The 22,242-nt window shown below is 36.0% G+C and overlaps 3 protein-coding genes across 4 annotated transcripts in view; 2 read left to right on the top strand and 1 right to left on the bottom strand.

Moving 5' to 3' along the window:
• The first annotated feature begins 1,558 nt into the window (after positions 1-1,558).
• Positions 1,559-5,672, top strand: ANKRD37 (ankyrin repeat domain 37). Its single transcript, XM_074231555.1, has 4 exons — positions 1,559-1,734; positions 1,851-2,466; positions 3,619-3,707; positions 4,616-5,672. Exons 1-4 carry the CDS (start codon positions 1,559-1,561, stop codon positions 4,869-4,871), a joined length of 1,137 nt encoding a protein of 378 aa, XP_074087656.1. The 3' UTR covers positions 4,872-5,672.
• Positions 5,673-5,775: 103 nt separating this feature from the next.
• UFSP2 (UFM1 specific peptidase 2) overlaps positions 5,776-22,242 on the bottom strand; it is a 41,213-nt gene continuing 24,746 nt past the window's right edge. The window contains exons 8-12 of the mRNA XM_074228844.1: positions 16,073-16,237; positions 15,505-15,629; positions 13,682-13,758; positions 9,189-9,313; positions 5,776-6,464 (exon numbers count right to left, since the gene is read on the bottom strand). Coding sequence (XP_074084945.1) covers positions 6,378-6,464; positions 9,189-9,313; positions 13,682-13,758; positions 15,505-15,629; positions 16,073-16,237 — 579 coding nt within the window. The 3' untranslated portion in view covers positions 5,776-6,377. The remainder of the gene's footprint in view (positions 6,465-9,188; positions 9,314-13,681; positions 13,759-15,504; positions 15,630-16,072; positions 16,238-22,242) is intronic.
• CFAP96 (cilia and flagella associated protein 96) overlaps positions 14,079-22,242 on the top strand; it is an 87,147-nt gene continuing 78,983 nt past the window's right edge. The window contains exon 1 of one of the 2 annotated variants that reach the window (XM_074228849.1): positions 14,079-14,180. The gene's annotated coding sequence lies outside the window, so the exon portion shown is untranslated. The remainder of the gene's footprint in view (positions 14,181-22,242) is intronic. The other variant, XM_074228850.1, reaches the window with a different exon arrangement.

The raw sequence follows: 22,242 nt of genomic DNA, 5'->3' as shown, positions 1-22,242 counted from the left end.
TAGCCAAATATCTTAATGAGGCATATAAAGGACCCTTCCTCTCTGAACCATTATTCCCTGAAATACCTATCTATCTCTACCCTTTTTTGCAAATTTAGGAAGGCCATTTCCCTTCCAGAACAAGCCCTTCTTGCCTTACACAGATGAAAGACAAGTTTAGAAGTCCAGTCAGGATCTAAAGGTGGTCCCACACCTGTCTAAACCTCTCTAAGCTAGCAGACCTGTGTTAGCCCCTGACTGCTGCTGCTCTTCTTGCTAAAGAGGTCCAGAAACTTAACATTCTCTCATCTCAGCCCAGGACTGTACAGCTCCTGCTCTATTGTGAATCTCCGCCTCATGGGTCTACTTCACTTCCACCTGGCTCTCCTATATAGCCCCCATATCTGGCTAGAACTACATCTCTTAACCCTGCCATCCTTCTGCTTCTCCCCCTCCCCCACTCCTGCCTCAAGGTTCCCTCGGACCTCTTCCTTCATATTTCAGACATTCCCCTTTCCCATCAGGGTGCCGGCTGGCTCATCAACAGGAGTTCCTCAGTAGAAGATGGAAGGTGGGTGGCAAGGGTATGCCACTGTATCTTCCACCTTTCTCATCTAGCCTGGCCCTCTCCTTCCATAGATGACTTCTCAGCCTGCAGTACAAGTGCCCTCACCGTGGCACCATCTTCACAGCCTCATGCTATGCCTTTCACACCACCACCTGGGCAGAAAGGGGCTTCCTTACCTGTTGGGTGCCCCCTCTTCCCTCTAGCCAAGACGATCCCCTGCAGGGCTCATCAGGACCTTCCCAATTCCCTGTTCGAGGCTGGTGCCAGCCCTCCTGCGCCTTCCCTTGGGTCCCAATGGCCTTCAAAGCGCAGGGGCCTGGCTGAGGCACGATGGCTCTTCTTCCCAAAAGCAAGTAGCCACCTTTCTCACTTTCATGACTCCCTACAACTGGGACAAAAGCCCCGCCCCTTCCTCAAAATTAAAACAAAAAGAAAAAAAATCTAAAAAAAAAATTAAAAAACCCTCTTATCTGGTAAAAACAATGTAAAAACATTAAAAAAAAATTCTTATCTGGTAAAAAAATCTAAAAAATCTAAAAAAATAAAAAAATTAAAAAACTCTTGTCTGGTAAAAAAATCTAAAAAAAATTAAAAAAATAAAAAACTCTTATCTGGTAAAAATCTAAAAAAATTTAAAAAATTCTTATCTGGTAAAAAATCTAAAAAATTTAAAAAATAAAAAACTCTTATCTGGTAAAAAATCTAAAAAATGAAAAACTCTTATCTGGTAAAAAATCTAAAAAAATAATAAAAAACCTCTTATCTGGTAAAAAATCTAAACAAAATTAAAAAACTATTATCTGGTAAAAAAATCTAAAAAAATTTTAAAAAAATTAAAAAACTCTTGTCTGGTAAAAAAATCTAAAAAAAATTAAAAATACTCTTATCTGGTAAAAAGATCTAAAAAAATTTAAAAACCTTATCTGGTAAAAAAAATCTAAAAAAAATTAAAAACTTATCTGGTAAAAAAAAATCTAATAAAAAATTAAAAAAACAAACAAAAAGGCAGGAATGTTGGGTCCAGGCCCGGTTTCCTTCTGGTCCGGCCGAGCCCCGGTGACTGTATGGAAACCCCAAGAAAACCACGACGCCCAGCTTTCCTCTCGCTCTCGCGCCCCCGGTCCACAACTTTCTTTCTTGGGCTCCTCCTACCCCAGGAAGGATCGCGACTCGGACTGGGGGCGCAGGTTTTGGAAAGAAACGAGAAATTGCTCCCAGGAAGTGACAGCCTATTAAGAAAGGGATGGAAAGGCTGGCCGTTGTAAGGGCAGCCCGTGTGGGCTGCGGACTGAACTCTGGCCAGCCCGGCGGGTCCGGGCTCCACCGGAGGCCGCCTCCCCCTCCCCCGGCGCAGTGCCCCCCAGTCCCGGGAGCGACCCCAGTCCCTCCCTGGACACTCTGCCTTCTGGGGAAGGGCTGTTTTGGGTGGTCTTCCAGGGCCTGTGCTTCCTCCCAGGCTCCCGCCCCGTCCACTCGGGGAGCCACGCAAGCAGGGCTGGCCCCGGGCCTCCAGGGCGGGAACGAGCCGGCCTGGCCCGGCCCGGCCGGGCTCCTGCACTGATCCCGGGGCCCGGGCGGCCTCTCCCCGCCCACTCTTCGGGGAGCCCCGAGCGCCACGTGGCGGTGTTTGTGCCCCAGCCCCGGGGCCCCGAGGGGGAGAAGGGAGGGTCGGGGAGGAGGGGGAGGCCCGGGCCGCGCTGACCGCGCTGACCTCTTCTGCGCGTCCGGCCGGGGCTGGGGGAGGCGCACCCCGGGGACCTTACCCGGCACCCCCTCAGGTGCACAGTCCGAAGCGTTTGCTGGAGTCCGGCTGCGCCGTGAACGCGCCCCGAGACACCTGCGCCCCGGCCCCCGCGCACCTGGCCGCCCCGGCCTTCCTTCTCTGGCCGCTGCTGGCGGGAGCTGACCTCAACCAACAGGTAACTAGGGACCCGGAGGGCTGGGCTGCAAACACTCAGGTCTTCTTTCAGTGAGTCCTTTTTTCCTTCGGTATATTGCAAAGAATACTGGCCCTTCGACTTTTAAACTTGGCTCCCATGGCCTCTGGCCTCTCGATTTCCTTATCTGATAAATTAGTAGAAAGGGAGATTATGAAAGAGAGCATGTGGGTCATAAGATTTACAAAGATGTTTTCAAATTCTTCGTCTGACACTTGGACTAAGTTTCTCAGTAGTTCAGATACCCCAAAATGGAGAAAGTTGGATTATTTAATCAGGCCCCTTGCAAATCTAAAGCTTCACTCTGAGTTTGAGAGAACCAAAACTGGTGGCCACTGAACTCTAACCTGAGGAAAACTTTGAGACCCTGGAGTTGGGATTTGATCTTGAATCCTCTGAGAATCAGAGCCAATGACTCTTAGCCATGCACCCCTAACTTGTTGAGGCCCCGATACCATTACTACTATTATTACTTTCTTCTAATATTCTGGAGAAATTTTCTGAAGATAGCTTCAGCTGTTTACCTGGAATTAATTGCCAGTGAAGAGAATAAAATTAAGTTACCCTTTGATCTTTTTAAGTTGTAATTGCTCTGTAGGGTAGTTTCTAGTTCTATCTGATGTGCTTATCTAAGAAGAATGTAGGGTTTTTTCCCCTACTCTTAACCATGAAAACACTTTTCATACTAGCAGTGTATATGGAGATATCCATGTCTACCCAGAAGGTGCCTGTGGAATAAAATCCTTTTGTACATATTTGACAGAAGGCCAGTCATGTCCAAATTCCATGGTGGTGTCAAACCCAAATACAAAAAGGGGCCACTCATCTGTACACAGGCCATATGTTGACCAAGTTTTAAAATATAATAGTAACCATGTTTTATCGTATTCTTATTTTGTTAAATATTAACTAGTTACATTTTAAGCTGGTTTAGGCTGCACTCAGGAATGCTTCAACACCTTTGCTATAAATCATGAAACTGGGAAAAGTTATCATGGCAAGCAACCAGAACAGTAGTTTTCAGATCTCAAATCATTTAGACTTGCTTCATTGTTTTCCATTCCAGTGAGAAAGCTGCTGGGAGGAGATATTCTTGTGTAGCAAACCTAAATTTATCTTTTTGTTTTTATTCAGGATACTTTTGGAGAAGCTCCAATACATAAGGCAGCAAAGTTGGAAGCTTGGAATGCCTGTCTCCTTGTAGCTAGTGATGCCCTAATTGAGTAAATAATGAAACCACCTAACATTTGTTTAGTATACCAGTTTCCAGGATGTCGTTATAGAAGTTATTTTATGTAACCCCATTAACTCAGTAAAGCAGAAAATCAAATAACTACTTCAATTTTATCCTTTCCTTGGAAACACCAGGAATAGGAAGACAGTCAGAGGTATACAGAGTTCATTAGCATTTAGCACTTTATTTGTGCACTGCACAGAAATACTAGACTTAATTTACTTTTTAACTTGACATCAATTCCATCTACTCACACTCCTATCAGTCTGACATTCTGAATCAGAATGCTCTACAAATACAATTTTATACAATTTTATGTTGATATCTACAGAAATGTTCTCAGTTTTGACAGAGGAAATCCCATTTCATTTTAATTGTGTGTATAATCTTACTGCATAACTTTCTTGTAGAAAATAGAAAGCCCTGTGTAGAATTGTTACTTTCTCTTTAAAATGTTGGCCACTGAAGTTGAACTCCCTGTCTTCACCACCCAACAATGTTTTTTTTTTCCTGACAGAGAGTCAAATTAGTTTGATAACAGTTGCCATTTTTTTGTGATCATCATAAATGATAAATTATAATAAGAAAACCAGAAAAAATACAGAGATCAGAAGAGGACACAAGCAAAAAGAACATTTTGGGTTTTTCTTAAATTTTAATGTACACTTCATAACATTATAAATTTTGAGTGTTTTATGTATGATAATTTTTTTCCTTTTTGGGTGTGGAAAGGATCACAGACAAAATTAGATGCCTTTTAAGATATTGTTTATTTGAATGTTTTTGTTGATGAGATAATAAAGCACAGAATAAAGAAATCTCTTTTAAAAATTTAAATCTCAGAAATAGCAATTCATTTTTATTTAATTATTCTCCAATTCCATGATTAAATTGCAGCTTACCTAACAAGAATGGGCAGACTGCAGAAGACTTGGCATGGTCTTGTGGATTTCTGGAATGTGCCAAATTTCTCACAACAGTTAAACATACACTGAATATGAACTTAAGCAAACAATCCAAATGTTCAATCAACACTGACAACTGTATTTTGCTGCTTAAAAATAAAAGAGCTCACAGAAATGTGGACAACTCAAATGGAAAGAAGCAGCGATCAGATGGTAGGCAGTATGTATATTCTACTCCCCATAGTTAAGAAATTTATAGAAATATTAGAATTAAACTCATAATAACACTAAAACCATATTCATATTTAATAATTAAATAAAGTTCAATCTATAGTTTTGAACTTAGTAATATAGTATTCCCATTAGAATTTAGTCAATCCTCAATATTCGTGGTTTAACTTTCCAAACTTCAAGCATTCTTATGAGTAAAACCTCATTTTTCACTTTCAAAATGGTAACTTTGATGCCCAAGTTTGTATCTGCTAAAGGAGAAAATTACTTGGAAAAAACTGTTCCTCAAGTGGTTAAAGTCCATGGGTAAATAAGATACTGTTCCCCACTACTCTCTCAGCAGTGCTTAGCTTGATGCCCTTGTCAAGACTCACCCTGGATATGTGCTTTCATAGGGAATAGATCAACTGAGGAGCTGAAGGGGAAATTAGATAGCAGGTGTTGCTTCCCCCTCCCCACTTTTAACCTTGAGGTTCTTCTGACATCATCTGGTCAGCACCGCCTCTCCTCTCCCATGCATTTTATGAGTTTTTTCACAATTACTGTGTTAGGAAAAGTGCATATTATCAGAATTTTTAAAAATAATTACATGCAGAAGAAGCAATCTCTAGCCAAAGATTACAGTTTTTGTAGTTTCAGGAACCTTACCCCATTTTCCATAGATTCAGCGTATCAACATTCACATTTCATTAGTCTTAGAGTATTTTCTTAATTACAAATTAGTAATAATTAACAAAGGAAATAAAACAAAAAGCATTTGTAAAAAGGTAACCAAATATGTTTAAAATTGTATAGTGGTTTGTTATATTTCACACAAATTAATATATATATGTATATACATACATATATACATATACATATACATACATATACATATATATATATATATATATATATATATATATATATATATATATATATACATATATATCCTTGCAGTGTTCAATATTTCCTCACTGTACAGGTTTCAGTGGAAAATATCACAAAGGAAATAGCTCTTTTTTTTTAAACAGGTCATTTGTGTTAAAATGGGAAATTGAAAGAAGTCTGGAGCACAACTTTAGATTGGTGATTTCTTTATGGATCACAAAATTCCTAGACTGATCCATGAAATGTTCTCATCTTCTTCTAAGAAGGAACAAAGATATATTAAAACTTTCTTCTAAGTGAAGAGCATTTTAAGAATACATGTATTCATATAGTTTTGGTATGCTGCATTTGTTTGTATGTATTCTAACTTTATATCTTTAATGTAAACTAATATAAGTATTTTGTTAGGGTATTTTTTAATGAAGAAAAATCAATTTTAATCATTCTTCAATTAATGTAGCAATGACATTATTGCTAACCAAAGTATCTCACACACACTGTAGTGCTTGATGTTCCAACTACACTGTTAAAATTGAAACTGCTGCTATATACATTTGTCTGCTTTATGTTTTTATCTGAAGTGTATGCTTTATTTTTACATAACCCTCATGTACCCAACAAACTATTATAAATATTGATTCTATTCAGATTCTTCAAATGATCTTTGGTCGTTGAGGAAGGCAGAGATTATAGTAGGCATCCTTTTTCCAAAATTCTGGACCTTTCCATCCACACCAACCCTGTATTAAAAGGATTAAAAAAAAACCTGGTCACTGTCTAGCTCCAGTAACCTCCTCAGGCCCCAAAGCCAGAAGACATCCAAACATTCCTGTATTACTATCATCATCATCATCATCATCATCATCATCATCATCATCATCATCATCAACAACAACAACAAACATTATGAACTCAGGGTAATAGTTACCTAAATTTCATTAATGGCTTAAGGGTAATTTTTCTTAATTACAAAATAATTTCCAAGGAAAAAATAAAAATATATTCATAAATGTACAAATATATTTAGAATTTTATAGTAGTTAGAAATATCACACAAACTCATATGTACTTGCAGATAATGTTCAATATCTCCCTTACCCTCAATTCAGTAGTATGAGGTATGATTGAGTCCTTCCATCAGTAAACTATGACTAGTATTTGCAGCAGAAAGTATTCCTTACAGGCATGATTCGATGCAGGAAATCAATAAGAATTTTACTTACTTGTATGTCTGCTGTCTGATTTTTTTTTTTAAAAAGGCCCTCAGTAATTAGTTGTATTCATTATTTCTTATTCAGGACCATCAATCTAGCTAGGTAGTACAGTAGGTTCTAGGCTTTCACCTCTAACTGGTCATCCCACAGAGCTTATGTGGGGATAGATCTGCATCCAGGACTCTCTTTACATATTAGGCAGATATTAAGTATAAAAATAAAAGTGAGTAGTAATAGGCATTTTAACCTTAAAAACTAAGTTGTTTTTGCAGAAATTCAAATGAAAACCTAAATCCCCCTTCTATATGAGGCAAGATATATTTTAAATATCTTTAACTCTAAAAAAAGCAAAATTTAATAATCTTTTCTCCAACATAACTCTTTTTGATGTTTTCTAAATGGTTTAAAAGACTTACATTCTAGTTATGTAATCCTTTTAGGATATCATCAACCTGCACAGGAATCCTGACTGGCTGATAATAAAACATGACAACCATGATCCCAAGGGTTCTTAGGTTGACTGGCACGCACTATGAACTCAAGAGAGGAAAAAAAATAGATCCAGTGGACCAGAATAAAGTTTCATTTTGAGATCATGTTTTATCACATAGCAGTATGAGCAAATAATTGCTCTGACCCTCATAGGGCTTTTAACAGAGTCATTGTGTTCAATGCATCAATTCACTGTAATGTACTACACTAGAGAGATGCTACCTGTTATTCACTATCATTATTATCTAGAATAGTCCTTTCCTCTAGCTTCCAAGCCAAAGTTGTTGCATCCTTCATATTTAAATGTTAGCCTTTTTTCTTTCCCTCATAAAACTATTCTGAAAGGTCTTTCCCTCATAATAACCTCATAAATAAAGTACTAGTACCCAGACAATTCCATGGCACCTGTCATCAGAATTAGGGCCTTCCTATTAACTCTAGGTAAATCAGGGAACAGCTCAGTTTCATATTCTCATTTCTTCCTTCCCCTTTTACCACTTTGTACTCAAAAATCCCCAAAAAAATGGATCTGGATGTGAAGGTAGCAGGTAACATCTTGTTTCCTATCACCATCCTTGGATTCCTAAAATGCCTCTCTAATACAGCAGAGATGGGACTTGGCCTTTACATAAAAGAAAAACTGGGAAGCCAATTTTGGAGATGCCATGTTACCCTACTCTGGGAAACTGCCATACCATTACCCAATCTGGAGAGACTCTTGCCACCAAATGATGGAACTGAAAGGAGCAAGAGGGGCTTGGAGGAGGGAGCATTGAGACTTCCAGCTTTCAGTCCTGTAATATCCTGAATTAGTATCCCGAAGTAGGATACTAATTTTTAATTATTTGAATTTAGAGGCTGTTATATCCCACATTTGACCATTAAGCAACACTAGCAGACTGTTGGGATTAAAAAGATAGGCCTTTGCTTTCAAGGGAGGTCATACTGGTCATACTGCCCAGCCTGCATTCCTTTACCTGTTCAATTCTGGCCTGACTTGTAAATACTTATAAATAAATACTGATGGACAAGATCTAAAGTTTATTTATCTAATAAATGAATGTTATAATTTGGGCATGACCTGAAATATGCTTGAAAACTTCTAGCTATTCTAATATTCAAAATTTTTAAGGGATAGGTTAGTACCTTCTATTCATATCTATCACTGAGTCTAACAACCAAAGAAATTATAAATGTAGTCGAAATTTGTTTTTTTATATTTTGATATAAAAAAACTCACCATGACTAATATAGAAATATGTTTAACATAGTTAAACATGTATACTCATATAAACCTATGTCAAGGATGAGGGGAAGAAAAGGAAGGGAGAAAAATGTGGAACTAAAAATATTAAAAAATTGAGTGTTGACAACTATTTTTACATGTAATTGGAAAAAATAAAACAAATCACAGTAAAAACTTATTTTGACACTCCCAACATCATTAACATCAGAAACAATATAAGCTTTTAAAGCCTAATTTTATTAAATAACTTGTTTTTCTCTTCCTGGATCGAGATTCTCTATAATATTAAATTAACTCTGAATAGATACCTAATTTCTATTTTATTCTGAAAAATTTTTAGTTTCCTAATACCCAACTTTCTGCCCATAAACAGAATCTTCTCTTGAAACAAAGTAGTATTAACCACATTTGATAGTATATGTTTCATTGTACCTTTGTAGGAGGCTATGTTTCTCATGTCTTAGCTATCCGATTTCTTTTTCTTTAGAATTATCTTCATTTACAATACCTACCTTTTCCAAAATGACTTGCAGGTCCTCTGGTCCTGTGTAATGAGGATCTAGGATCAGGTATTTTACTTGCCCTGTCATCTCATTCCATGCCACTCCTAGTATTGTGTGAGCCAAGACCCCTCCACCTATAGAAAAGGAAACCTGTCAGCTAGGTGGCATAGTGGATAGAGCACCTGCCCTGGAGTCAGGAGGGACTGAGTTCAAATCCTGACTCACAGAATAATTATCTAGCTGTGTGACCTTGGGCAAGTCACTTAACCCCTTGTCTTTCAAAAAAAAAACAGGATTTGAAATAAATCAAAAAATAAATTTCAAGCTTCACATTCAAACTAAAGAATTGCTTTATTTTCTAAGTTATCCAACCTATATGTTCAGACCATAAGAATATAGGGAGGCATACTTAGAAGTCATTGTATTTATTTTTAAAATTCAGACTCAATTTGATGCTCTATGTGTATCTTTAATTATTTTTGTTAACACAATCAAAGAATACAGATATTTAAGGTTTCTCATGTCATCTTGCTCAAATCACAACTAGCCCAGAAATCTTTCCCACAATATTTCTGACAAATGGTCAAAACCCTGCCTGAATGCCATCTGCCATAATGTAATCTACCCCACATCAAAAGGCTCAGAGAGGTAACAAGGCAATCCTTTCTTGGGTATATATCACAGAACAAGTCTATTACCACATAACATGTTAATTTTTTAAAGACAGCTCTTATGTTTACCTTTTAGTCTTCTCTATGGAATGATCATTTAAATTGCAATCATTCTTCACAGACACTTCTTTGCATATAGGAGACAGATTTATGCCCTTACCTTTTCTCTCTGCTCCATACAGAAATTATAGGAAAGATGCTATTTTACTAGCTGAAACAGTAAAAGAATGAATTGGATATAATTCTTTATATATATGTATATATATAATATATATATATTGGATATATATATATATATATATATATAGGATATAATTCTTTACACTCTGAATTTTGGGGAAGAAAGTTTGTAGAATTTAATAGCCTCTGAAGATCTTACGACTGTATCAAATAACCACTCTTCCTCTTCATTAACAAAATACAATCATTATCAACCTACCCTCTCCCAGGTACTCCATCTTGAATCACCCACCTGTCTGTCCTCTCTAACCTAGTAATAAATGAACCATTCCACACATCTACACTCCCCTCTCCTAAGTCATTCCCTTAGTTGTGCTAAGTTTCCCTGAATTCCTTGAGGGCAGGGACCTTGCTAGCTTATACTTCTATGCCTAAGGCAGCAGCACAGTGCTTGGCAGGTGGTAAGTACTTCAACATTTATTCATTCATATATGTATATGTCTATAAAATGTACATTATATATATTACATATACATGTATGTATTTACTTGTATTAACAATGTATTTTTATAAGATTTGAGGGAACTAACAATATGTACATCTATAACTCTGGTTTGGAGGTGTTTGGTGATTTGTTCAGTCTAACATCTAGTAAATGTTAGGTGGGATTTAAAACAGGCTCTTTGAGTCCAAGTTCAGCATTCCATTCACAAGGCAGATGCTGTTCCATAGAAGTTAATAAAAGTTGCATTTACATTCCTGTATTGGGAATGGAGAGGTAGACTGGAGGGAACTGGTGGGTTTAGAGATGGCGAGATGTACTGGAGATTCAGTTTCATCTGGATAGAGGATGGGCACAATACAACTTGGTCACTCTGCTGTAGAAGTTGAGATTATAGTGGGGACTTAGAGGAAGCCAGGAAGGAGGAGAAATCCTGGAGCCTAGATTTTCTCCTAAATACAACAAACTCCTCTTGCTTCTATACATTTGTACAAGCAGACGCCTATGTCTCAAATTTCTTACATCCAAGAGTCACAATTCTTATTTGCCTTCAAGATTTGTCTCAGGTGTCACAATGTCCAGGAAAATTTCCCCAAGTTCTTTCCTTCCTCAAATTAGCATATTATAATTAAAGATAAGCACAATTTCCCTCCCTCCCTTCTCTCTCCATCATCAAATTCAAGTGGGTATGGGGTGGCTAGGTGGCATAGTGGATAAAGCACTGGCCCTGGAGTCAGGAGTACCTAGGTTCAAATCCGGTCTCAATAATTACCTAGCTGTGTGGCCTTGGGCAAGCCACTTAACCCCATTTGCCCTGAAAAAAAAACAAAAACCTAAAAAAAAAAAAAAAGAAAGCAGGAAGAAATCAAACTCTTCCAAAAAAGCCAAAAATTAGAAGAAAATGTGAAATATCTCATTGAAAAAACAACTGACCTCAAAAACAGATACAGAAGAAATAAATTAAAAATTATTGGGCTATCTGAAAGCCATGACCAGGAGAAGAGCCTAGACTTCATTTTTCAATAAATAATACAGCAAAATTGTCCTGAGATCCTAGAAACTGAGGGTAAAAATAGAAATTGAGAGAATTCACCGGTCACCTGGTGAAAGAGATCCCAAGGAAAAACTTCCAGGAATATTACAGACAAATCCCAGAACTCCTAAATCAAAGAGGAAGTTCTAAAAGCTGCCCCATATAAATAATTCAACTATTGAGGTTCCATAGTCAAGATTACCCAGGATCTGGCAGCATCTACATTAAGGGCTTGAAGGGATTGGAATGTGATATTCCGGAAGGCAAAAGATCTTGGTTTACAACCACAAATCAACTACCCAGCAAAACTGAACATCCTCTGAGCAGAACCAGAAAAATACTGTACATCCTAATAATAGCAACATGGGGGTGATGATCAACCTTGATGGACTTGCTCATTCCATCAGTGCAACAATCAGGGACAATTTTGGGCTGTCTGCAATGGAGAATACTATCTGTATCCAGATAAAGAACTGTGGAATTTTAACAAAGTTCAAGGACTATTCCCTTTAATTTAGAAAAAAAAAACCCAGATAACTTATTGTCTGATCTTGCTATCTCTTATACTTTTTGTTTCTTCCTTAAGGATATGATTTCTCTATCATCACACTCAATTTGGATCAATGTACAACATGGAAACAAAGTAAAGACCAACAAATTGCTTTCTGTGGGGGGGGAATTAAGATTGGGGGAAAAATTGTAAAACTCAAATAAAATCTTTAATAAAAAAATTAAAAAACCCGAACATCCTCTTTCAGGGGAAAAGATGGACTTTCAATGGAACAGGGGACTTTCAAACTTTCTTATTGAAACAACCAGAGCTGAACAGAAAGTTTGAGCTCCAAGTACAGGACTTGGGAGAACCATAGAGGGAGCAGAAGAGAAGGACTAACTATGAGGAACTTAATGATATTGAACTGTTTGTATCCCTGCAAGGGAAGAAGATATTGATAACTCATATGAACTTTCTCATTTATAAGAGCTGTTAGAAGGAGCATATATATATATATATATATATATATATATCTCAGGACATAGGAAGGAGCAGGATATAATAGTCTAATATAGTAAAAAGATGGAGACAATGGGTGATAAAGGAAAGTACTGGGAGGAAGGAAAGGAGATGAAGAAGCTAAGAAATTTCTTGTAAGAGTCAAGAAAAAGCTTTTTCAATGGAGTGGAAAGGGGGGAAGGCAAGGGGGAATGAGTGAGTCTTCATTCTCATCAGAAATGGCTCAGAGAGGAAATAACAAACATACTTAAATAGGGAGAGGAAATCTATCTTAACCTAGAGAAAAATAAGAAAGCGACAGGATAAGGGGGGAATGGGAAGAGGGAAGGGCTGAATAAGTGACAGAAGAGAGGGAAGATTGGGGGAGAGGGTACTCAGATTCAACACACTTTTGGACAGGGTCAGGATGAAAGGAGAGAGAGAATAGAATAAATGAGAGTGGGGAGAAATAGAGTGGAGATACAGCTAGTAATAGCAACTGAGGGAAAAAATATTGAAACAACATCTCTGGTGGACTTATGATAAAGAAAGCAACTCACCCCAGAGACACTGAAATCTGAACACAGAATGAAGTACAATTTTTTTCCCCTCTATTCTTAAGGTTTCTCATCTTCTGGGGGGGAGGGGGTTTATGTTTATCCTTATGTTTACTCTTATAACAAAGTCAATTTACATCAATGTATGGCATGGAAACACTGTAGAGACTATCAGACAGCCTTAGGGGGTGGGGGGAATTGTAGAATTCAGAGCCTTGCAAAAAATGATGGATACACATTACTATTATATATAATTGGAAAACAAATAAAATGTTAAAATTAAATAAAAAAAGAAAATTACACATTCAATAAAAACCACCATCCTAGTACTGCAATCTAATTTGTGGACAACACTTCCAAGCTTATTTATTACTAGAGATACTGTCTAAATATTCAGAAACTCTGGTGAGAATTTTCATATTATTACCATAAGAAAGTGTTACTCTCAAAAATAAGTTTTACAGACAATAATCATGTAACTTCATTTTAAATTCTTTTAAAATTAAATATGCTTAATAATAGCATCTTTCTTATACCTCAAATACCCCACACTTCCCCAAAATCTTACCAATCATTATTGGAGTTCCTTCACTCTGGAAATGATTGGCAAGTTCCCGTCCTTGGGAAGCTAATTCAGAACCTTGGCTAAAAAAGAGACAGTTTTGCATGAGATTTCTAACCTTTAAGTTCAAGTTTGAATAATAAGCATTAAAGAACAATGTTTTAACTATTTATTTGTGAAAAAAATAAAGCTGGTAAATCTAAAAGTTATTTGGAAGTAGTTTTTGTTAATATCTAAGGAAAATATTATTTACAGTAATACTTTTTAGTTCTAAGTGAGAACAATCACAAATGGAAATCCATGGCATCACAGATGGGCTCAGTCAGAGTGGTTAAATGATGTGCCAGAGGTCTGAGGTCATAAGAGGAAGGTCCTGGAATCTAACGGAGGTCCTCTGACTCCATATCCAGGATGCTTCCCACTGCACTATGCTGCCTTTCATCAAATAAACAAGGGAAAAATTCCTGATACATAATGTTCTAGTGGAAGAGTGGAGAGGATACAGGTTGGTGCTGGATAGTGTAAGACCAATTTAACTGGCAGTGGCAGAAACTAGTCATAGAAGTTGAATCTTGAAGTAGTCATGATGGATTCTAGAATTCTAGTTCACCTTGATAGTAGTAGAGACTGAGTTAGTCTGGCTAACAAAGAAGTACTTAAAGAGTATTTTAAAGATATAATTAAAACTTCTTGAGGGCATGTGCTGACGAAATGACAAACTGCATTTTCTGCTTCTAATATCAAATACAACAGACCAAGATTTTATGAAAGAGTTTAGAGATCCTCACTTCTGAGCTCATGGGATTCATATTCCCACTTGTGAGGTTCCCATTTTGAACCACAGATGAATTTCTTTTTTCTTTTGGTTTCCTTTCTTTTGGCAACATTCTTTTAAAAGGGAGAATTTTTTATTTTGGTGTTTAAGACTGATAAGAACTTAAGCTATGAGCCATCTGAATGGTATGCCTATCTTAATATGCTTACTAAGTTCTGTAAAGCATAATGTTTACAGTGGCTACTCAGTGGAACAATATTATATCATAGTTTGACAATAATGTAATAATGACATTATGAAGGTTAAAGAAGATGACCATATAAGAATCTCTCAACTTTCACTAAATTTATGATCTATGACATCATAAAATGGCATAGGTCAGGAGCAATGTGACAAAAAGCACTTCAAAGAATTTTCAAATTACTTATTCAAAGGAATGCTATTATTTATTTGCATTAAATCATCTTATTCAGCTAAGAATCAAACACAATAAGATTAGAATATGAGGAATTACAGAATACATTAAATAATTAATATAACTATTAGAAGCTCTCACCATAGTAACAAAGAATATGATGGAACAAAGGGCAGATGAACATCATAAATATACAATAAAATAAATGGCATAAATATTTTAATTTTAATATCAATATTATAAATGTATTTATGAATATTTTAACAAAATGAACAGCAAAATAGATCAGTCATATAGCAATAATGAATATTTTCCATTTCAAGATTTTTTTAATGAATATGGTCCTAAAAAGATGCCAAATTCTCTATCACTCCACTTTTAGTTAACATTTTCCAATTTCTCCCAGACCTAGGCCAAAAATATGCAAACATTTCTACTAAGATCACTCATAAGTACAAAATCCTATAAAAACTAATCAAATGAAAATAGAAAGGATAAATAAAAGTAGAAAAGATTTGGAAAATAAAAAGGGCAGGGAAAAGGAAAGGAAAAATTTAATATTATGGCATATTAAAGATAATAGCTCATTAAGGTGTCCTTTAGAAAAAATACCATTATCAAATCAGTGCAAAATCTTACCTGACAAACAATATTTTTGAAGTTATCCCCATCAAATGGTTCAGAACTAGCTGTACCTCAATAGAACCAATCCATTGTCGTGACCCTACAAACGTTGCTGGTTTGTCTCCCACATCAACAAGAGCCTTTATTATGCCCCAGCAGATGGAAAAAATAAATATATTAAAAATAACTAGCATTTATATAGCACTTTAAGGTTTACAAAGCAATTTAGAAATATTTCTCACTTTATCTCAAATCAACTTTGGGAAGTTAGGTACTTTCATTACCTCCATTTTCTAGATGAGGAAACTGATGCAGATAGAAGTTAATGTGACTTGTGGAGGAACATAAAAAGATTTGAATTCAGGTTTTCCTGACTTCAGTTCTAGCACTCTATCTACTGTACCACCTTGCTGCCTCTAGGTTTAAAATTTAGGGCACTTGTTTCCTTTTATTTTCTGACCTGAAAGGGTAATCAGGGACTAGATTTCTTCAAAAGAACACCCATCATAAGGAGGTAATATGAATTAATGCAAGGGTGCTCAGAGTGCCTGAATTGGACAACTAGAAACCAGGGGCTCTGTACCTGCTGAATCTCCAGGTGGGATGGAATGGACCTGTCAGTGTATCCCTGATGTCTGAACCAAGAGCAAATAGTTTGTAGAGATCGATAAGCACAGCCCCAGCCACTGTCATCTATCCGATCCTGCATGTAATGATGATAACCATATATGCCTTGGACTATAGAAATCTGTGCAAAAAAATAAAAAGAAAATAGGGCAAAATATCACCACCATAGTATTACCATCTTCAGAAAGTCAAATAGGAGTTGTAGAGCATTTCTTGACAGGAATAAATAAGAGCGTCATCCAGTCCAACCCTGCCTTCCTCCTCCCAGCCCCTTATGTACTTTAGAGACAAGAGTTAAAACTAGAGTCAAAATCACTTGATGGTTAATGTGGAAATGTTTTGAATGAATGCACATATCTAATCTATATCGAATTGCTTGTCTTTGCAGGGAGAGAGGGAAAGTATAAAGAATTCAAAATTTTTAAAAAAAGTATGTTAAAAATTTGAGTTTATATGTGAGGAAAAAAATATAATTATCAGAAAGAGAAAAAACCAGTTACCCAAGGTCATACAGACAATAACAGACTTAGTAAACCCCAGGTCCTCTTAACAATAAATTCAGTATTCCTTCCACTGAACCATTGCCTCCCAGCCCTTCTTCCTTGGGCCTGTTTTTCATGTGTAAAGTAAGAATGTCAGTCCAGTTGAAACTTAAAGGTCCCTTCCATCTCTAAACCTACACTTGATTGACTAAATGATCTAAGTTCTTTTTTTTCAGTTTGAACATTTTGTATTTGATATGCTATTCACAAATTCTCTAAGATGCTATTTATTATCAGCACTAAAAATTACAATTATTTTTCACTTTATTTTATTTTTTAATTTCTTTATGGTTTAATTATTTCTCTTTAATTTACTTTTGAAAATTATGCTTATTTCTTTACTTTTTAGATATTCAGTTTTTGATTTTCAGTCCCAAATTTTCTTCTCCACATGCTGAGAAGGCAAGCAATAAATACCATTAAACATATAAAATCAGGTCAAGCATATTTCCATATTAGCCATTAAAACTATGTTAAAATTATATTTTTAAAAATTTTTTTAACATAGAACATCATTATGGTCAACTAAATGTGCTTAATAGCCATTTACATTTAAATTAACTTATCAATAATTAACAATTCATTCCATTGTAATATCATGTGAATTTTTGACATTTCCCCCTTCTTCCCAAGTACCTAATCAAGATTTTTTTTATTCTTTTGTTGTCATTCATTTCACCTCTTATATGATCTGAGTGCACATCATTCTGATGAATCTGCTTTTTAAAAATTGTGCGTGTAACTAAAAAAAAGTTATGCATGACATATTTCAAAAAGATCTTCCCAGATTTTCTTTTATTTTTGTTAAAAAAAATTTCCCCCCACTTAATAGGATTTTATTTTTTCCAATTCCAAGTAAGGATAGTTTTCAACATTCGTTTTCATAACATTTCGAGTTCTAAATTTTTCTCTCTTATTCCCTCCTCACTTCCCAAGACAGGAAGCAATATCTGATGTAGTTTGTACATATGGAATATGTTAAACCACAGTCATGTTGTGAAAGAAGAATCAGAACAAAAGGGAAAAACAATTGAGAAAGAAGAAACTCCAAAAGTGCAAAAATACTATGCTTTCATACACAGACTCTAAACTTCTTTCCCTGGATTTGGATAGCATTTTCCATCATGAGTCTTTTTTTGTCCTGGATCATTGAACTACTCAGAAGAGTTAAGTCTATCATAAGTGATCATCATGCAAGATTGCTGTTATTGTGTACAATGTCCTCCTGGTTCTATTCACTTCATTCAACATCAGTACCTGTATATCTTACCACATTTTTTTGTAATCCACCTGCTTATCATTTCTTATAGAACAATAGCATTCCATTATGTTCATTTACTACAGTTTGTTAAGACATTCTCCAATTGATTGGGCATTCCCTCAGTTTCTTTGCCACTATAAAAGGAACTGCTAAATTTATTTTTTTATAGGTGGGTTCTTTTTCTTTTTTATGATCTCTTTTCAAAACGGATCTAATAGTAATATTAATAGATCAAAGTATATATACAGTTTTATAACACTTTGGGCATAATTCTAAATTATTCTCCAGAATGGAGATTCACAACTCCACCAATAATGTATTAGTGTTCCAGTTTTCCCATATCCCCTCCAACATTGATTATTTTCCTTTACTGTCATATTGGCTAATCTGAATAGTGAGTGAACGTGGCATCTCAGAGTTATTTTAATTTGTTTCTCTAATCAATAGTGATTTAGAGCATTTTTCATATATCTATAGGTAGCTTTAAAAGACAGCTTTAATTTTTTCATCTGAAAACTGACTGTTCATATCCTCCAACTATTTATCAATTGGGGAACAACTAATGTTCTTAGAAATTTGACTCAGTTCTTTATATAGCTTAGTTAAAAAACAAGGCCTTTATTAAAAACATTGGTTTTAAAGAGGACAGCTAGGTGGTGCAGTGGATACAGCACTGGCCCTGGAATCATGAGGACCTGAGTTCAAATCCAGTCTCAGACAATAATGACCTAAGCTATGTGACCTTGGGCAAGTTATTTAATCCCAATGCCATGCAAAAAAAAAAAAAAAAAGAAAAACACTGGTTGAAAAAAATGTTTTTCAGTTTACTGCTTTCCTTTTAATCTTGGTTACATTGGTTTTGAGTAAAAATCTTTAAGGTAATCAGTAATCTATAATGTAATGCATAGATATGACAGGTAAACAATGCCTTGCTCTCCTATTTGGCTTCTATCACCCTTTATGTCTAAATCACGTACCCATTTTAACCTTATCTTGGCATATGGTGTGAGATATTGGTCTTTGCCTAGTTTTTGCCATGCCATGTGTTTTCCAGTTTTCCCAGCAGTTTTTGTTAAATAATTGAGTTCTTATCCTAGAAACTGGAGTCTTTGAATTTATAAAACAGATCAGTATAGTCATTTGCTATTATATCCTGTGAATCTATTCTACTTCATTAATCCACCACACTATTTCTTTTTATTTTTAAAGATTTTATTTATTTTGAGTTTAACAATTCTTCCCCTAATCATACTTCCCCCCACCCCCACAGAAGGCAATCTGCCAGTCTTCACATTGTTTTCATGGTATACACTGATCCAAATTGAATGTGATTAGAGAGAGATCATATCCTTAAGGAAGAAACATAAAGTATAAGAGATAGCAAGATCAAGCAATAAGGTGTCAGGGTTTTTTCCTAAATTGAAGATACTAGTCCTTAGTCTTTGTCAAATTCTCCAGTTCTTTCTCTAGAAACAGATGGTATTCTCCATCACAGACAGCCCCAAATTATCCCTGATTGTTCCACTGATGGAATGAGCAAATACATCAAGGTTGATCATCACCCCCATGTTGCTGTGAGGGTGTACAGTGCTTTTCTCATTCTGCTCATCTCTTTCAGCATCAGTTCATGCAAATCCCTCCAAGCTTCCCAGAATTCCCATCCCTCCTGGTTTCTAATAGAACAATAGTGTTCCACCATATATGTATACCATAGTTTGCTAAGCCACTCCCCAGCTGAAGGACATTTATTTGATTTCCAATTTTTTGGCACCACAAACAGGGCTGCTATGAATATTTTTGTACAAGTGATGTTTTTACTCTTTTAAATGATTTCTCAGAGTATAGACCCAGCAGTGTTATTGCTGGATCAAAGTATATGCACATTTTTGTTGCCCTGTGGGCACAGTTACAAACAGCTCTCCAGAAGGCTGGATGAGTTCACAGCTCCACCAACAATGTATTACTGTCCCAGGTTTCTCACAACCCTTTCAACAATGATCATTGACCTTTCTGGTCATATTGGCCAGTCTGAGAAGGGTGAGGTGGTACCTCAGAGATGCTTTAATTTGCATTTCTCTAATAAGTAATGATTTAGAACAATTTTTCATATGACTATGGATCACTCTGATCTCCTCATTTGTAAGTTGCCTTTGCATTTTCTTTGACCATTTGTCAATTGGGGAATGTGTTTTTTTTTAAATTTGACTCAGTTCTCTGTATATTTTAGAGATGAGTCCTTTGTAAGAAATTCTAGCTATAAAGATAGTTTCCCAGTTTACTACATTTCTTTTGATCTTGGTTATAATGGTTTTATCTGTGCAAAAGCTTTTTAATTTAATTAATCAAAATCATCTAGTTTGTTTTTAGTGATGTTCTCCATCTCTTCCTTGGTCATAAACTGCTTCCCTTTCCATAGATCTGACAGGTAAACTACTCCTTGATCTTCTAGTTTGCTTATAATATTGTTTTTTTATGTCTAAATCCTGTATCCATTTTGATCTTATTGCAGTACAGGGTATGAGGTGTTGGTCTAATCTAAGTTTCTTCCATACTAACTTCCAATTTTCCCAAGTTTTTATCGAAGAGAGAGTTTTTATCCCAATAGCTGGACTCTAGGTTTATCAAACACCAGATTACTATAATCATTTCTTGCTATTGCATCTAGTCTATTCCACTAGTCCACCACTCTATTTCCTAGCCAATACAAGAGTTTTTTTATTTTGTTTTAAGTTTTTGCAAGGCAATGGGGTTAAGTGGCTTGGCCAAGGCCAAACAGCTAGGTAATTATTAAGCATCTGAGGCTGGATTTGAACTCAGGTACTCCTGACTCCATGGCCAGTGCTCTATCCACTGTAACACCAAGCCACCCCAGCTGCCACCTAGCCACCCCCAGAGAGTTTTGATGACTGCTGCTTTATAACCTAATTTTAGATCTGATAGGGCTAAATCACCTTCTTTTTACTTTTTTTTTCCATTGACTCCCTGGAAATTCTTGACTTTTAATCTATCATTCCATGGTCCTTTATTACACAAAATTTTTATTACATCATGATCTGTAAAGGATGCATTTAATATTTCTGCCCTTCTCCATTTGATTGTGAGGTTCTCATGCCCCAATAAACAGTCAGTTTTTGTGTAGATGTCATGTACATCTGAGAAAAGACAGTTTATTCCCATTCAATTTCAACAGAGACCTATTGTATCTAATTTTTAAAAAATTCTATTCAGGTCATTAACTTCTTATTTTAGATTTATCTAGTTCTGAGAGGAGACTGAAGTCCTCCATTAGTATAATTTTGCCTTCTATTTCTTCCTGTAATTCAATTAACTTCTCCTCTAAGAATATGGATGCTTTACCATTTGGTGCATATATATTTAGTATCAATATTACTTCACTATCATTGTACTTCATAGTACCTTTTAGGAAGTTGCAGTTTCCTTCCTTATCTCCCTTAATTCGATTATTTTTTTTTTGTTTTGTTGAGATACGAATTGTTAACCCCCACTTTTTTCTTTACTTTGGTTGAGATATAATATAATCAGCTTCAGCCTTTTACTTTTGTATGTATCTCTGTGCTTCAAACGTGTTTCTTGTAGACATAATGATTTTTAATCTACTGTATTAGCTTCTTCCATTTTATGGAAGGGTTCATCCCAATCATATTCACAATTATGATGTCTGTGTATTTCCTTCTATCCTATTTTTCCCCATTTATATTTTTCTTTACTTTGACTTCATGCTTTCCTCACCAGTGTTTTGCTTCTGACCTTCGCTCTTCCCTCAATCTGTCCTATTTTCTATCAGTTCCTCCTCTCCCTTTTCTCTCCTCTTTCCACTTCTACTTCTGTTCTCCCATACCTTTTCTTTTCTTTCTTTTTTTTAGGTTTTTGCAAGGCAAATGGGGTTAAGTGGCTTGCCCAAGGCCACACAGCTAGGTGATTATTAAGTGTCTGAGACCAGATTTGAACCCAGGTACTCCTGACTCCAGGGCCAGTGCTTTATCCACTGCGCCACCTAGCCGCCCCCTCCCATACTTTTTCTTTCCCCCTTCTTCTTCCCTATATTTCTATATCCAACTGAGTGTATTTGTCATTCCCTCTTTGATCCAAATTCAATGAGAATAAGATTCATAAAATGCTCACTCTTCCTTCTTTACCTCTGCTGTAATAGGTCTTTTGTGCATCTTTATGCAATATAATTTACCCTATTTTGTCTTCTCCTTTCTTCTTCTCTCCATGTAATCCCTTTTACACCCCTTAATTTTTTTTTATATTATCTTCCAATGTAGGGATGTAAACAGTTCAACCTTATTGAATAATGCT

The sequence above is a fragment of the Macrotis lagotis genome, chromosome 3, assembly GCF_037893015.1.
Source record: "Macrotis lagotis isolate mMagLag1 chromosome 3, bilby.v1.9.chrom.fasta, whole genome shotgun sequence".
NCBI lineage: Eukaryota > Metazoa > Chordata > Mammalia > Peramelemorphia > Peramelidae > Macrotis > Macrotis lagotis.
Note: the sequence above shows the minus strand (reverse complement) of the source record. Positions and strands in the feature narration are given on the sequence as shown.

What these genes read in the sequence shown, in the direction of transcription:
- ANKRD37 (XM_074231555.1), top strand. Translation starts at nt 1,559, where the DNA reads ATGTTGGGTCCAGGCCCGGTTTCCTTCTGGTCCGGCCGAGCCCCGGTG. An exon ending in GAGCTGACCTCAACCAACAG is followed by an intron (nt 2,467 to 3,618) that starts GTAACTAGGGAC and finishes GTTTTTATTCAG; the next exon opens with GATACTTTTGGAGAAGCTCC. An exon ending in GCTAGTGATGCCCTAATTGA is followed by an intron (nt 3,708 to 4,615) that starts GTAAATAATGAA and finishes ATTAAATTGCAG; the next exon opens with CTTACCTAACAAGAATGGGC.